General features: G+C 35.9%; 1 protein-coding gene across 6 annotated transcripts in view; it reads right to left on the reverse strand.

The window, feature by feature from the left end:
* The window catches only part of PDE10A (phosphodiesterase 10A), a 662,241-nt gene that overhangs the window by 58,658 nt on the left and 584,965 nt on the right, over window positions 1-18,618 (reverse strand). For all 6 annotated transcript variants that reach the window (XM_030809949.1, XM_030809952.1, XM_030809953.1 and 3 more), the window contains 3 exons: window positions 7,989-8,131; window positions 6,847-6,930; window positions 4,010-4,160 (listed from right to left, as the gene is read on the reverse strand). In XM_030809949.1, coding sequence (XP_030665809.1) covers window positions 4,010-4,160; window positions 6,847-6,930; window positions 7,989-8,131 — 378 coding nt within the window. The remainder of the gene's footprint in view (window positions 1-4,009; window positions 4,161-6,846; window positions 6,931-7,988; window positions 8,132-18,618) is intronic.

Below are 18,618 nucleotides of genomic sequence, written 5' to 3' on the forward strand. Positions count from 1 at the left end.
TCCAGATAATCTAACTCATTTGTAGCCCCTTTCTTTGTTTCTCTGCTTATGAATCTGATAGTCAAATTATTTTTGAGTTTCTCTCTCAACTCTAGGAAAAGGTGCAGGAGGTATCAACTTAAAGGTATAAAGCAAATGTTCCAAAAAATTACAGATAAAGCAAATCTGCACAAGGAAAGAAAGGTCGGTTTCAGCAAAATCTATTCAATGTTAAATTCTAACAATGCTATTGCTATTATAAACAATAAATATAACAGGTAAATCATATCGCATGTAAAAATGGCAAATATATAGAAAAAAAGGCAGAGCAGGCTAAAGGAAATTAGAGGAAGTCAGGCTGAGTATGAAATAAACTAGGCAGGCACGCCTCATGAAAAGGCCAGGTGTGAGCAAAGACCTGAAACAGGGTAAGGAGAGAGGCAAGCGCAGTGTGGGAGAAGGGCACGCAGGGCAGGGGAGCAGTGACAACATAAACTTGAAGGCAAATGTGCCCTGAGACTCGGAGGATCAGGAAGGTGGCTAGTGGGGTCGAGGGCAGGGGAGGTAGTCATCATACAAGGCTTATATTCTCAGTGATCTGGGGAACTATTATTACACGGTTTTTAGCAGAGCAGTGTTATCATCTTGCTTATATGTTTGCAAGATTATTCTGGCAACTGTGTTGAAAACAGACTCCAGGAAGGTAAGAGATCAGTGAGGAGGCTTCTAAAGTAATTGAGGCAAAATGTAATAGAGCTTTAGACCAGGATAATAACAATGAAAGCTTCTATGGGGTGATTAAAGTCTGGATGCGTTTTGCAGGCAGAACCAACAGGATTTTTTGACTGTCAGAGTGTGAAAAGAAAGGGGATGAGGAGGGGTCAAGTATGACCTCAAATGTTTTGGCCTTAGAAGCTGTAATGATTTACCATCAACTGATATGGAAGAACTGCAGGTGGAACGGGTTTGAGGAGAGAGGTCAGGAGTTCATATTTAGACTGAGGCGAAGGAGTCTACTTGATAGTCTAGTGGAGATTTGACAAGTGGAGATTTTGTTTTGACAGGTAGCAGCTACTGAAGCCTCAGGGCCTGGAGATAGGCCTTTGCTAGAGAAATGAAACTGCCAGTGCCCATGTGGCGTTTAAGGCCACATGACTGGCTGAGCTCACCAAGGCTGTAGTTTGAGGTCGGAGGAGGGTCAAGGTCTAAGCTCTCAAGTACTCCCAATTCTAAAATAAATCATCCAGTGGGCAATTAAATACTTGATAAAAATTGAAGGGAAGAAAGAATTCTATAGGTTAAATCCTATTACAACACATTTCATATGACAGTTTCTATTCTCTCATGAAGGGATTTTGAGTGGAATTCAGGTTATGCCAAACATTGCTTGAAAAGACTGAAGTGTTTAAAGAATATTAAGAGACTCAATGTGTTAATAACAATCACGATCACAATTTTTATTTTGAAAGACAAATTACACGCGAAAAGGGGGAACAGACTGCATGGTCTAAGTCTGAGGAAAGAGAAAGATTAAGAAAAAAAAACAACAACAAAACAAAAACAAACAAAAAACCCCAAGGGAGGAACAGCTGGTGCATTCGCAGGAACACCAAGAGTGCCGAATGTCCGGGAATTCAAGTGAAGACACTGAGCGCTGACCCTCGGATCTCGCAAGGTGCGGGTCACTGGCGACCTGGAGCAGGGCATTTTCTGGGGTATTAAGGTCAGAAGCTTGATCAGGGTTGTTTTCAGAAAGAATGCGAGGAGAGGATTTTGAAAGAGCCAATAGGGTAATGCTTACATGGGGTTTACTGCAAAGAAGAGCTAAGTAACAGGGAGGGAGCTGAGAAGGGCGGCAGATCGGAGCATACTCTAAGATGGAAGTAAAAACCTGCATGCGTACATGCAGATGGCAACGATCCAGAAAAGAGGGGTGAAAGCATGATAATGGAGGAGAGAGGAGTGGGAAGCACTGGTAGGCAGTGTTCTCAAAGAGGTGGAGGCGACAGATATGATAAAGCAGAAGGGTCAGCTCTGGAGAGGAGTGTTTAAGGAAGTGTGCAAGGCAGAGCCTGCTGAGGGCAGATGCGGACAGATTGGGGGGGCTGCGATGGGAGTCAGCAGAAGTTCTCACAGGTGCATTTTTAGCGATATGCCTGCTTCTTTATCCTGATAATGCAGAACTGGTTTTTCCCGCCACATAATTGGAAGGGAAATCTCGCCAGTAACCCCTAACCCCATGAAGTATCATGTTAACAATCATACTTGCCTGGCATTCTTAAGATAACTGAATTAATTATGTTGTTAGTATCATTTTGTTTTGGGGTGGTTTCCATGTTTTATGCTGCTGTGTCATCATGATGTACCTGATAAAAAATCTCAAGAGTTTTACAATCTTGCACAACACGTGAAAGTTATCATCTTTCCAGTTTTTAAACTCATTTTTAAAATTGATGTGACTTTCAGTAGTTTTATTAAAGGTGTGCCAGAATCATACATCTGAAAATAATGTATAAAGAATCACCCTTGTTAAGCATTTCCCTTTAACAAGATCAAATGATAACTTCTAATAGTTCTGTTAGAGATTAAATTTCTTCTTTATAAAATATGTTTTAAATATTTACATATGTCATTTGGGGATTATTTTTCAGCCAAAACGATCTGATGTTTTGGGAAAATGTAATGATATAATTCCAGAAATGAATTAGGAACTTAAATGAGAGTCAGTATGTATCAACAAAGTTTTTCTCACTTATTGTTAAATTTTCAATTTTTTTGAATACAAATTACAATGCAACTTGAAAGTATAATTTCTATAGTTCTTAAACTCACAAGGTATGGCAAAATGGCAAAACAAGACAATGAAATTGCTTTCTTAAAAGGAACAGAATGGAGAAAATGCTGGAAGTCTCAACAATATGGGGTTCAATAGAAAAGCACTTTGTTAAGACAAACATGAAAAAAAGGAGGGATTTCATCTGGATCTTTTGTGGGGAGGTGATAAATAATAAATTACTGATTAGGCTAAGCTCCACTTGAACTAAAGATTGTTTTAAAAAAGCAACAAAAACTAGAGGATAATTTTTTATTATTTCTTTAAAATGCTACTGTTTTTTTTCCTAGAATGCGTCTTTTGAGTTTTCCACTCAGATTGTGAATTTGGTCCAATAGGATGGAAAAGGATAGGATGGACCTTCACAAGTACTAGAGTCTAGTTTAAATGTGAATTTGAGAAAAGCACAATTTATTTATCACAAAGATGACAGCTCCTTTCTCTGGACAGTCATAGGTCCCCTAAAAGATGATACCAGTTTTTACAGAGGAGAGAAAGGAGGACTCCCTCTAAGGTGTGAGTAGACGCTACCAGGATCAATGTGGTCAGAGGGAGGGATATCCTTCAAAGTCGGGATTGTCCAGATGTAGAATCAGCATCCTTTGTGGCCAGGAGTCACTAAGCATTTAGCCTGGCTTTCAAGTAAGGGACTTTGACTGTGGTTGATGAATGCAAGTGGCCATCTCCAATTCTAACTCTGAGATTACGAAAGCTTTGGATATGTCACTAACTCCAGGTATTTAAAGTCAGGCAAATTAACTAAACGTTTCAGATCCTTTAGTTTCCTTATGCTAGAGGAGGTCAAAAACACTTACGTCTTCACAGTATTGAATTCTCTAGGTTCTCAAATAGGCAGGATACGTCTACATTATCCAGGGCATATAAGCAATGAATAAAATTCACTGTTTATATCCCTTCAGAACATTTAAGCTTTAATAGGGAAGACAGACTACAAAATTAGTGTTTCCTTGGGGGAGATTTTGATGAAGTTAAAATTTCTTTTATCTACATTTCTTATACAAAATAACATGCTAAATGCATGGGTGTGGGAGTGTAAAAATGGGCTGCTATTGATTTATTAAGCCAAAATTTGTCTTGGAATAACATCTCACAAATCCATGTCTTCAATGTGCTCCCGACACGCAGTATTAAATCCACGGAGGTTACGAGAAACAGCGGTAAAGAGTGCACACCCACCTCGAGGTCTGTGAAAAGCGTGTGATTGTTCTGAAGTATGGCATACATGCAGTGTGCCACAGTCACTGCATGCTTCCAGTTGTGATAAGGAACCCGCCGATAGTTCTTCTTCACAGACATAATAAAACGACACAACTTTTCAAGCTCAAAGCTGCACGGAAAAGAAATTGTTATGACCGAAACCAGTAGAGAAGCACTATGTTGCAGGAGAACTCCCTAGTTGAGGTACACATATGTCTGTACCCTTACACGTTTGCAACTCTAAAGATTTCCACCCTGACTGAATCCATGAGCACTGGAAACTCACTCACCAGTTCCTTTCCAGTTCTTAGCCAACAAGAAGTAAGAGAATAAAGACTCTTTTATGGTATCTGTTGTGATACAGTAACTGTCCCACCAGCAAGAAAATATCAGTAATAGTACACAGTCACCCGTCACCAGCCCTCATGCTCTTCTTTAGTTTTAAGTTCATTTCCTAAACCCCATGGTGCTCAAAAGACAACAACACAGCACCATCTTGCTAAAGGGTATTTTGAGCTAATATTTTCCAAAAAGAATATTCAGACTTGCAAACTGCAAATATGTATACTATGAGACTTTTCTAGAGTTACTATACTTTCAAAGTAATTCCAAAGTATTAAGTTTTATTATATACTCACATTATTAAGTCCCAAATGAATATATCCAAATACTGATACAGCATATAAAATAATATGATGTATATTTTAATACATATATTGTTATACTATATTTTTATATATTTTATATTATTATGTACTTATTTAAGACCCTACAAACTCTCAAAATAGACTTGAGACAGCTTAAAACAATAGCATATAAAAAACAAGGCTTTCTAAAATACCAAGGAGGTCAAGAATTCATAAAAACTTAAAAATATGTAACCTGTGTTTTTCTCCACTAAAAATTTTCAAATGTCTTTGAAGTATAAGGTATGGCATTTTAAGAATTCCAACTGGTCAAACTCTCAACTGCATTCTGAGAATTAACTGGAGTTAGGTATCCTATGCTTATCCTTTTGAAACACTAATTTATAAAAAGTCACAGATAGAAAAGACACAGACTTCAAGAAAAATGACAATTTAGTTCTAGAGAAACTAAGAGGCTCTATAAGACATTTAATTCCTAAATGAGTAAAAAAGAGCAAAAGAAAACTATTCCTTGTGATTAAACATTGTGTGTTTACACTGAAAAGGATCAGATATAAAGTCAGGAAAGGCCTCTAGGACAGGCCAAAGTGGGTGGGGAAAAGATTTGCAATGAAATGGTGCCATAATCAAATTACTGACAAAGTATCACACTTTGAATAAGAAGACATGTTTCTTTTCAATCTATTCTAATAGATATATGACATTAGGTTGAAAGTTGATGCTAAATTTACACATCGTATTCTAAACATTTATTATTATTATTATTATTATTATTATTATTATTATACTTTAAGTTCTGGGGTCCATGTGCAGAACGTGCAGGTTTGTTACATAGGTATACACGTGCCATGATGGCTTGCTGCACCCATCAACCCTTCATCTACATTTGCTATTTCTCCTAATGCTATCCCTCCCTTAGCCTCCCATCCCCCAACAGGCCCCAGTGTGTGATGTTCCCCTCCCTATGTCCACATGTTCTCACTGTTCAACTCCCACTTATGAGAGAGAACATGTTGTGTTCGGTTTTCTGTGCTTGTGTTAATATGCTGAGAATGATGGTTTCCAGCTTCATCCATGTCCCTGCAAAGGACATGAACTCATCCTTTTTTATGGCTGCACAGTATTCCATGGTGTGTATGTGCCACATTTTCTTTATCCAGTCTATCATTGATGGGCATTTGGGTTGGTTCCAAGTCTTTGCTATTATGAACAGTGCCACAATAAACATACGTGTGCACATGTCTTTATAGAAGAATGATTTATAATCCTTTGGGTATATACCCAGTAATGGGATGGCTGGGTCAAATGGTATTTCTAGTTCTAGATCCTTGAGGAATCACTATACTGTTTTATACAATGGTTGAACTAATTTACATTCACACAAACAGTGTAAAAGCACTCCTATTTCTCCACATCCTCTCCAGCATCTGTTGTTTCCTGACTCTTTAATGATCGCCATACTAACTGGCGTGAGATGGTATCTCATTGTGGTTTTGATTTGCATTTCTCTAATGACCAGTGATGATGAGATATTTTTCATATGTTTGTTAGCTATATAAAATTCTTTTTTTTTTTTGAGACAGAGTCTCGCTCTGTCGCCCAGGCTGGAGTGCAGTGGCGCAATCTCGGCTCACTGCAAGCTCTGCCTCCCAGGTTCATGCCGTTCTCCTGCCTCAGCCTCCAGAGTAGCTGGGACTACAGGCGCCCGCCACCACACCGGCTAATTTTTTTGTATTTTTAGTAGAGACGGGGTTTCACCGTGGTCTCGATCTCCTAACCTCGTGATCCGCCCGCCTTGGCCTCCCAAAGTGCTAGGATTACAAGCGGGAGCCACCGCGCCCGGCCTAAAATTCTTGTCAGTAGTAACCCCTGTCTCTTTCAGTTACACAGCCAAAAGAAATTCTAGCCTCTGTTTTTATGAAAGATTTTTATATTTTTTAACCAGGCTACAACCATGTTGCTAGAGCCCCTACAGAGAATCTGAAAAGGCTGCGTATTTGTATAATAATCTCAGCTCTTTTTTATTGGAATATTTAGAAAAAAAGTAATTTATATATGCAATATTTAAAAATAATTATAAACAAAGATGGTGGTGAGGCATATATGTAGAAGGAGGAAGAGGTTATGTCACCCAATATTTCAAAAAGTAAATTTTAAAGTCATTCATACCAGGATGTCCCACAGGACCGATGAACCATGTAGACAAAAATTCCAGGCCACATGTTTTCAAAAGGACCAATGTCAAAGTGGAATCTGAAATTTTAAAAGGGCAGTTTATCATTAAATGTAATTAGAATAAACACAGTAAGTAAAGAAAAGCATTTAACTTTTTTGTACCAAGGAGCTAAAAAGACACTGGGAGCTCAGCCATCCCTTTTCCTGCCTTCTCAGCCACATCGCTCTGTTACTGAAAGATTTCCAGGAAGAAATTCAACATATTCCCTTAGAAATCTGGTCCGATATTTGGGTCATTGATTCATTTTCTATTAATCTGTTTAAAAATATGCTTCATTTGTTGTCAGAGAAATAAAAAGTACCAAAAGATACATTACAAATATTAGATAAATATGAAATCATAGAAAAGGGGGGAAAAGTCTTTTCAGAAGTATTTTTGCACTTGAAATTGTTCTATCTCCTATTTTAACTGAGATAACAATTTCACTAATAGAAACACCAAAGTTATTACCTATTTTTCATTTGCTAATTTAGTTACCAACATTAGACTTGAATAAACAGTATAGTATAATATTTACTATAATTTCAATTGTAAGGCAAATATTAGCTCTAAGTCACTTCTGAAGGTTTCCTCTGTAGATGGTGTTGGCTTACACTTACAATGAACATACAAATTATCATAGGCCCTACCCTCTAGTAACTTAAATATATTAACATAGGATTAAAAAATACAGTATGAGAGTCAAACTATGACAGAATTCTTGAATTTAATTTGGAAGTTTAAATTTATCTGGAAATGAGAACTGTTTGATATCTTATGTTAAATGCCATTTTGAGTGTTAAATATTAAATGGTATAAAGTATGCAACAGACTAATGAGAAATGCTAACATTTAGGTTAACTCATTTTAAAACTGAGTTCAGGTTTTCTTTTTTAAGGTAATGAGATCTGGCCTTTTATTTCCAAATCCTATCATAATATCTGGAATCACTTCAGAAGGAGAAAATGGCAACACATGAAACTCCACATGTAATATGTGTATAATAATTGTGACTCTAATTCTATAATCTGTCTCACTTTAAGTTCAATTCAATTAAAAATGGTTTCTGAAGAAACTGACAGAGCAACATACTTACAATTCAATTTCTTTGCAGAGACGCACGGGAAGGGTGAATTGCATGAGGCCTTGCCACTCTTCTGCAGTACAAATGCTATGGTAGGACAGCTTTTCCATTGTTACCCGGTAAATGCACTCTGAGTGGCGAATTCTATGATACATCTAGAAGGCAAATAAAAAAAAAAACCCAAAATTAAAAGAATGTTTAAACTGTTTTGTCACTGAAGTTCAGAATTTGGTATTAAAGAATCAGAACGAGAATTAAAACCAAAGTGGATTTATTATTATCCATATTTCCATATACACTGGGATGTGCACACATGACTTTGCAGATTCAAAAGAAATGATGTTTTAAAAAAATGACATCTCTGCTTTAAAAGTTTTTATCAGACATTATCTCTGGGTAATGAGATTACTTGGCATTTGTCTTCTTTAAAATGCTCTGTATTTCCGCATTTTTAAATAAAAATTAAACACATTCATTTTATTATCAGAAAATGAATATTAGTACTTTTAAAGATCATCGTAAGATCTAAGGTATTTCTCAATCTGTTACAACAAAAACTTTAATTACTGCATTTCACCTGTACATCAAATTCAACTTCCTTGGGAAGGTTTTATCATCATTTCCTTCTCTGGTTTTTAGTCTTGACTGTATATTTTTACCATTCTTAACAGGACTGAATTTGGGGTGTTATTGGTGTTCCAGCAATGAACTCAAATGAGTAACACAGGTTTGCATTCGTCAGTCATAGACTGTGTTTATAGAGTAAGCATATAAACTGGTAATTACATTAATAAAAAATGGATAGGTACATTTTGCCATCCTATTAAGTTGAAATCTTGTGTATCTGTATCTGTGTGCAAATGTTTTACAAATAATTATAAATTAATATGTGAGATGAAACAAAAACATGCAGTGGAGACAAAGGAATGGGTCAATACTTATACTTGTGAATTATTAAATAGGTGAGATTAATTAGGAACCGTCTAAAGTAAATTAATACCGAAAACGTGGTGACAAGCTAGAGTAGCTTTTGTAACATTTTGCATTTTTAAAATAACATTTTCTACAGGATAGTTCACCATCTATAGGTAAGACTATCCAGTCTACATAAAAATATAAATGAAGGCTGGGCAAGGTCACGCACCCTTGTAATCCCAGCACTTTTGGACACCCAGGTAGGTGGATCATCTGAGGTTAGGAGTTCAAGACCAGCCTGGCCAACATGGCAAAAGCCTGTGTCTACTAAAAAATAGAAAAATCAGCTGGCTGCACACCTGTATCTCAGCTACTTGGGAGGCTGAGACAGGAGAATCGCTTGAACCTGGGAGGTGGCGATTGCAGTGAGCGAAGATGGCGCCATTGCACTCTAGCCTGGGCGACAACAGTGAAACTCCATCTCAAAAAAAAAAAAAAAAAAAAAAAAAAGAATGAAGCTAAATGGGTCAAGAGTAAAGATACTTTATTTCATAATTTAAAAATATTTAGCTTCCTTCTTGGTGATCTCAAAGTCCTCTTGGTCCACACGTTACTAAAATGTTTGATTGTGAAAACCTTATCAGTAAACAAATTGTGGCAATACAAACCCAATGAATGAATACACAGTAATTGTGTGCACACAAACTGTGTTCATGTATTATCTGTATACACAGAAATCAAAAACATTAAAATTCAGTGGGTATATTTTTAAATATTTTACTAAATCTTTGTTCTTACTAAAAATTACATATTTTTAAATGAAAGTACTATATTTAAATGTCATTAATCATCAAATGCTTTCTTTAATACTTTTGGAGATGATTTAAGGGATGGTTCACTTTAATGTATTTCAGTATTTAGATTTTCAGTTATACTATTTGAGAAAAGTATTCCTTAAGAAGTATGTCGATCCAAATGGAATAAAGGTTGTATTGGCTGTGGCTAATGCCTGTAATCCCAGCACTTTGGGAGGCAGAGGCAGGCAGCAAGACTAGCCTGGCCAACATGGCGAAACCCTGTCTCTACTAAAAACACAAAAAAATTAGCCAGGCACGGTGGCACACACCTGTAATCCTAGCTACTGGGGAGGCTGAGGCATGAGAATCATTTGAACCAGGGAGGCAAGAGGTGGAGGTTTCAGTGAGCTGAGATTGCACTACTACACTTCAGCCTGGGCGACAGAGCAAGACACTCTCTCTCTCTCTCTCTCAAAAAAAAAAAAAAGGTTGTATTGGCTATTCTTAAACATGACACTTATATTTTTGTTTCCTAACTACTAATATGTTTGGTTGAAATTCAAATGCATTTCCATTTTTTATGTCAATCAGTTGACCCTGCAAACTAATCAGCCACGTTTTCATATATTATCAAAATGGGTTCAAAATCAATGAAAACTCTTTGTGGAGAAGATTTGTATCAGTTAAAACCTGCTTCATAAAACAAAATCATTAAAATTCAATTTTAAAGGTAGAGAGAAGGAAAGGGGGAATAAAGAACAGATTAAACACACAGAAAACAAATGGCAAGATGGTGGATTTACACCTAAACATAAAATGTGAATGGTCTCAACATCATGATTAGAAGTCAAGGACTGCCAGATTGAATAAAAAAGTATCGGCCAACTATATACTGCTTACAAGAATTCTACCTGAACTATAAAGACATAGAGTAAAATTAAAATGATGGAAAAGATATCCTATTTAATACCAGTCAAAAGAAAGTTACAACTTTATTAATAATAACAGGCAAGGTTGATTTCAGAACAAAGATTATTACTAGGAATAAAGAAAATCATTTCAGATAACAAAAGGGTCAGGTCATCACAAGGATATAACAACCCTAAGTATTACACGACCTAATAAGATAGTTTTGGTATACAAACAATGACAGAACTGCAAAAAAAACAGACAAATAGAAAAATCCACAATTATAGTTAGAGATTTCACACCACCCTTTGAACTGAACTACTCATATATCAACCCAATCAAAATCCCAGTAGGCTTTTCTATAGGAAATTAAAAGCTGATTCCATAATTAATATGTCAATTCAAAGGACCTAGAATAGCCAAAATAACTCTGAAAACAAAGAATGAAGTTGAAGAAATTATACTGCCTAAATCCAATACTTACTATAAAGTTATAGTAACTAAAGCAGTGTGGTAGTGGCATCAAGGGGCACAAACAGATCAGTGGAACTAAATACAGAAAAAGGACCACACACACAGTCAGCTGATTTTCAGCAAGTCTGCAAAGGCGAGGCCATAAAGAAAGGATAATGGATTCAGCAAGTGGTTTGCAACAACCAAATATCTAAGAGCAATACATAAATAAATAAATAAAAACTTTGACCCTTACCTTGTACCATATACAAATATTTACTCAAAATGAATATAAACTTAACTATAGAACCTAAAACTATAAAACTTCTAGAAAAAAAAAAACAGAGGAGAAATGTCTTAATGACCTTAGGTTAGGCAAGTATTTCTTCAATACAATGTTAAACATCATAATAAAAGGATAAACTGATCAACTGGACTTCTTCAGAGTTTAAAACTTTTGCTCTTAGAAAGAAACCATTAAGAGAATGAAAAGACAGGCCAAAGACTGGGAGCAAATATTTGCAAATAATCTATCTGATAAATGAAAATGACTTGTATCCAGAATATATAAAGAGCAACTAAAAATCAGTAAGAAAACAAACCACCACAAACAAAAGATGGACAAAAGATTTGAGAAGACACTTCACCAAAGATGGTGTACAGATGACAAATACAGAAGAACTGGAACACATACCATGATTTACGGAATGTAAAAGAGTACAATCACTTTGGTAAACAGTTTGATGGTCTCTTAAACAGTTACAGACCCCTCCCATGTTACCCACCACTGCACACATAAATCTTTACCCAAGTGAGATGAAAGTCTATGGCCACTTAAAGGCTTGTGCCCAACCCGTTTGCTGTAGCTTTAGTGTAATAGCCAAAAACTGGAAATCACTCAAATATCTATCAACAAGTAAATAAATTAGTTATGGTATGTCCATACAATAAACTAATACTAAGTAATAAAGAGGAATTAACTGTTTACATACACAGCACCACTAATGAATCACAAAATTATGTTAAGTGAAAAAAGCGAAATAATACAGATTATATAATTCCCTTTATACAAAATAATTCTAGAAAATGCAAAGTAATTTATAGTGACAGAAAGCAAATCAATGGTCACCTGAAGATGAGTCAAAGGTCAAAAGGAAGGGATTACTAAGGCTATATTTATTATCTTGATTATGTTGATGGTTTAATGGGTATGTGTGTATACTAAGTTGTACACTTTAAACAGTTGTACGTTATTGTGTATCAATAAACCTCAGTGAAACTATTTTAAAAGTTTCTGCTCTGTCTTTTTGAGGGTATAGATGTCACAATTTGTATACATGACATATAAATTTCAGCAAAAAAGTCACATGACAATGAAAATGCTGGCAAAGATCTGTTTTCAAAGTGCTCTCTTCATAGCATGAATTTCTTTGGAAAGCAATTATTTTTTCATTCAGTGTTAATGTCACTGGAAACTTGAGGGTTCAGATTAAATGTTATTTCTCTGAATATATCTTCTAAATACTTTCATTTGTCATTAGAAGAAGTTAGCAAATTTGGAATCTTTGCCTTTTTATGAAAGAAGCATGTATACCTAATTTATTAAATGAACAACTGTACCAAATATTTTGCTGCAAACGGCAAATCTGTGGGTAGCACAAACGAAAACGCATGAACATTTTGAAATCATCTTCATAACTGTGATTTTTTTTCCAATTGATTAAATAATCCTCCTTAGTAAAGTTGAGAAAGGTTTAGAAGCGTAGGCTGGACACTGCTGTCACCTTTTCCTAGCTGCACAAGGCCCACTCTGTGAGAGGAGACTGTTTCCTGGACAAGACGTGACCTTCTAGTGCATGAACTTTCTGAAAGCCCCATCCACGTATTAACAATCAATAAAAAAATTCTTTAATATCATTTACCCAAAAATGTATCAAGACCTAAGTTCTCACATTTTCCTCATATATGTTAATGGAATGTCACTTGCTTTCCACTTTAGAGATGATAGCGTAGATTCTGCTAGGGAAGTGAACAATCCACAGGATTTACTCAGTATTTACTGTAAATTGGTATTACCTGTAATTCAGTGCAATTCTATGGTAAAGATGTTAGTTAAGAGTAACTATACTAGGCAGTGAACTAACTGCTACTCTAGTCATTCATGCTATTGAGCGCTTGTGCCAGGCAGTATGCTGAGTGTTTTGTATGCATTATTTCATGTAGGTCTCACAAAACTATAAGATTCCTTTTGTTGTCATTTTATATGTTTATGACCTAAAATTAGAATAAATTTTATTTCTATTATTTTTATAATTTTTGATATCAATATATTGAAAATACGTAAAAATTTAAATTAAAATTTTTAGTCATTTACTTTTATATTTGTAATCAGTGTAGGTAAATAACACTAATTACAAGATAAAATTAAAATCACAGCACAAAATAATTAGTTTTAGAAAATTTTATATTTACTTCCCATTTTCTAAATGACCTTCAATATGAATAGTAGAAAATAATATAATCTAGGATTATTAGTAGATGATTTTATCATATTCATGCAAATTACTGAAGGTAGAAAACTATGTTGTCTTTCTAAGTGCATTTTGCATAAATTATTTGCCTATAACACTGGGTAAATAATCTTGGAGTCACTGCCCAAGTAGAAGAGAATTCTAGCAGAAAAAACTGCTGTTTGTCTAAAACTGAAATATATTTTGATGGCCTATCAGTCTTCGGCACGAGGATATTGAAAAGATGTATGTGCTAAAAAAACAAAACAATAAAGACAACCTGGAAACAGGACTGTAAGAGCATATCTACCATACATTAAAAATACATTCATTCGCATTTTATAAAATGGCATTCCTACTCAACTGGCATACAAAAATATTTAATTAGTGATTATTTAGAATGTTGTTCTTGGGGCCTATTTACACAATCACCCTCATTACACTTAGAAATGACTGTGTCTATGAGACACCCTAATGTTTGTAATTAATGTTCATAGTAAACCTAGAGTCACTTTAGGGTCAGGCAACTCTTAGAAATCTAAACTCTGGAATCATCTACTTGGAACAAATCTCTTGTCCATCATTTACTAATTGTATACATTTAGGCTAATCACTTAACCTCTGTTCCCCAGGATCTCATCTGTAGACTAAGGACACCGTAGTACTTAGTCAAGAATGTAAGGTTCAATGGATTAACACTGGGAAAGGCTAAGAACAAGCACTGGCCAGTGACTGTGAAGCTCTCAGTGCTATCAGCAACCTTATCTTAGATGGACATCAGCACTATGTTGCCACACCATTTGGCTCTTTTGTTTGATTTTGGTGATAATCAAGAAGAGAGTCTACTTTTCTGTTGTGGCAGTGGTGCACTGAACTGGCTTGCAAGAGCCAATTATGCACATTTCTTCCCAACTCTGCATTCACTATGGCGCATGGGTAGCTTGAAATTGTCCATATTGAGGGAACGTACACCAGAGAAACAGGGAAACACACAAATCAGGACCATTCTGTTTTTAGAGACGTTGCTGTTAAACATTTACTGCACACCACCTGGTATTCTTTAAGATACAAGTAGTTTAACTTTGCGAACGCTTGAGATATAATAATTGTCCTACTATTATAAATTGTGCACTCTTTTCCCCTATTTAATTTACATTTAAAATCGAATTGACAAAATACTTATTAAACTACATATTTTATATATGTTTGTCAATAGCATTAAATAATATCATTAGTCAAATTAAATTGATTCTCTAAGCAAGTCCTAAAATCAAATACGTACTCCACATACATATGGGGAACACTGAATAAGGTACCTGTTACCACCCTTCTACTCTACACTGCCATGAGATCCACTTTTTTAGCTCCCATAAGTGAGTCAGACATGTGATATTTGCCTTTTTGTGCCTGGATAATTTTATTTAACCTAATGACCTTCAGTTTCATCCATGCTGCTGCAAGTTACATGATTCCATTCCTTTTTATGGCTGAATAATGTTCCATTGTGTATAATGTTGGTTAAGGGGTACAAAAATACAGTTGGATAAAAGGAATATGTTCTATTGTTTGATAGTACACTAGGAAAATTACACTTAACAATAATTTATTGTGTATTTCAAAATAGCTAGAAGATTCATAATGGTCTCAAAACAAAGAAAATATAAATATCTGAGGTGACAGATACCTCTGTCACACTGATATGATTAACACAGTCACAGGTATCAAACTATTCTACATACTCCCCAAATATGTACAACTATTATAAATCAATAAAAAGGAAATGCTGTGCTGTTTATTTCATAGCATAGAGCAGTGCTGCAGCAGACTAAAGAAATAACAGACCCATCACAGGGTGTGGCTTGAGGCTCCCGGATGTGAGGGGAAGGTCCATGCAGGATAAGACTTCCCTGTGGCTGCATGAGAAGAGGAGCTGAACTGAGAATTCCATAAGCAAAAAAGAAGCCTTATCTCTACTTGGGGCTATGGGTAGAAAATAAATAGTCTCCATCCATTGAGAATATGGAAATCAAGCCTGAACATATGTAGTTGTAGTTTCCAAATTTATCTTAACATATTGCAGGAATTTCAAGCCAAAAACTTAACAGAAACAAAAACGTGGACCCAGATCACTGAAAGCCTGGGACATATGGAAAACATTACATATATCTGAGCATGAGGGTCTCTCACAAGGGAGCTAATTTGAGAGAAATTTGGGTAGGTAAACAAGTAAACGATGGCACACAAAAAAATCTAAGAATGGAAAGATCAATAGATATTAGTACCCTCTACGGATTGAGCTAATGAAAAACACTTATTGAGAGATTTAAAATACACTGCTGCAAAAATACAGCATTTGGTATGTGACTTACCATGCTTGCACAACTATTCTAGTTTATGGAAACCACAGTACCAAAATGCAAAAAAAAAAAACAAAACAAAAACTACAAAGATTTATTTCTGTTTCTTTCTTGGTAGAGTTATATCTTTGACCTAATCGTGGGTGGAAGTATTTAAAACACTTTCTTAAAGACAGGCCCAAGCACCTACTGTCTATGGCACCATAGAGAGTTCTTTCATGCTGAGGATTGCAAAGGTGACAATAGTTTTCTTTAACGTGTTTCAGTGGATTTGAAAGCACTGGGAACAAATTTTAAAAAAATATTTGTGTGTATTATGTTCCTGTGAAATAAGAGACAGCTGAATTCAGGAGAAAGTAGGGGCACTGGAAAAATGACTCTCCAGCTGTGTGCCCCAAATGCACCTCAGTGTATGGAAAACAATTGGTGTCCTAAGGTAGGAATACTGACTTCCCTCTTCCTCTGTAAGCTTAGAAGTTCCTTCTTAGGGCAGACATAAAAGGTACCTCTACAGGCTCTTCCTTGCTATTTTCCAGTAAATAAATGAAGCAAATCAAATTTTAATGAAAAGCAACTTAGCCTGTGGAAACAACAAACCAGCTATATATTTAACAATGAACTGAAATTTTGTAAAATTGGCTGCAATGATAATTCATAAAATATAACGACTAATGTGAAAACAAAGGATGCAACACTGAATGTCTGCTATGGACGATGCACTGTTCTAAGAGTTTATTCATATGGACTACGCACTGTTCTAAGAATTTATTCACATATCTCATTTTGCCCTAACAATAATCTTGGGGAATCAGTATTGTTTCCGTTTATCTGTTGAGAGAACTAAGGCTCAAGAACATAAGCTGACTTCCCCAAGGTCAGAATGTTGGAAAGTAATAGATCAGGTTGTAAAATGCATGTCTGCTTGATTTTAAGTTTTGAATCCTACTACACACACATTGAGAACTCAAAAAGTAGGGAAAGAATAATTTGGAAGGGTGGAGGGCCTAGTGTCATAGCTGAAAGAGAGCTGCATCTACTGCAGAGCTGGTGTTTTTGGAAATGATACCTTTAAGGTCAAATAAAACTGGAAAATTGTCCTGTATTCAGTGCCAAAGAATATTTCAAATATATAAACATGGGACATGAAACCACCTAGGATGTAGGGTCCATTAATTCTTAATCTGTACCTAGCATCTAGGAGTGATTAATACTTATGTGTGGAATGAATAAATGTCCATGTCAGTTATAAATTTTATAACCTTATAACCAAAAGAAGAAAAAAAGAAGACTGACCTCAGCTGAAATTAGTTATCTATAAACTTGTAGACTTGGAGAAGTATTAAACTTTTATTTTCATGTAACCCCAAAAATTCAGTTTAAGAATTGTTATTCATTAGTATCTAAGAGTATTCAAATTCAAGATGAGGGAAAAGGATATGTGTGTGTGTGTGTTGTGTGTGTGTGTGTGTGTGTTTCTGTGTGTGATCATGTCACCACTAACAGGAGATAGTTGAATTTTAGGAGATAACTTTGTGACTCAATGCATTGGTATAAGATGTATTTTTGATATTTCTTAGAAAATTTTCTTGGGAATATACACTACTCTTAAGGCAATAGTTCATCATCTATAATTACACATTTAATTTACATAATTCTCCTTGGAAGTTTGTCCCAAGTGTTAAAGTTGGTGTTAATCGATTCCAAACTCTTTGATTAATCCTATCTTTGCTCTACCATCTATATTACTTTATCTATGAAGTTTTTTGTTTTTTTTTTTTCTGAGCTTTTCCCCCTCATTTCTGACAAAATTAACCTTACCGTCTGTGATGGTTAATTCTAAGTGTCAACTTGACTGGGTTAGAGGATGCTCGGATAGCAGGTAGAGCATGATGTCTGGGTGTTTCAGTGAGGGTATTTCTGGGAGATTGGCACTGGAATCAGTGCACTGAGTGGGGAAGATCTGCCCTTATCCAATGCAGTAGGGCACCATGCAACTGGCTGAAGACCCAGACAGAACAGAAAGGCAAAGGGAAGGCAAAGTGTCTCTCTGTTCTAAAGCTGGGACACCTACCCTGTCCTTGAACATCAGATCTCCAGGATCTCTGGCCTTTGCAGTTTAACTTGCACCAGCTGCACCCCAGCTTCTCAAGCCTTTGGCCTCTGACTCAGGGTTACACCATCGGCTTCCCTGGTTGTGAGGCTTTCAGACTTGGACTGAGCTATGTTACTGGCTTTCCTGGTTCTTCAGCTTGCAGACAGCCTACTGGGGGACTTTTTAGCTTCCATAATCATATGAACCAATTTCCCTCCTAAGTCCTCACTCATGTATCTATTCACCCATATATGTATCCTGTTGGTTCTGTTTCTCTGGAGAACCCTAATGCACCCTAATCCATATTTTATATATAAAATGTAAAAACACTCCGTAATAATTGTCCTCCCTGTAGGCAACCTTAGGACCTTAGGGAAGAATAATGTCAGAGAGAAGGCAGTACACTTAGTGAGCACGGGGACCAGTCTGCATGCATTCAAACCCTGGTCTATCACGTACTTGCTACATGCCCTTGGGGAAATTATTTAAATTCTATACATCCATTTTTTTTCCTACAAAACGTGGAGATAATAATAACCACACTCATGAGATTGTTGGGAGAACATACAAAAAGAGATTTCGTATGTAAAGTGTCTAGAACAATGCGTG

The sequence above is a fragment of the Nomascus leucogenys genome, chromosome 3, assembly GCF_006542625.1.
Source record: "Nomascus leucogenys isolate Asia chromosome 3, Asia_NLE_v1, whole genome shotgun sequence".
NCBI classification, from domain to species: Eukaryota; Metazoa; Chordata; class Mammalia; order Primates; family Hylobatidae; genus Nomascus; species Nomascus leucogenys.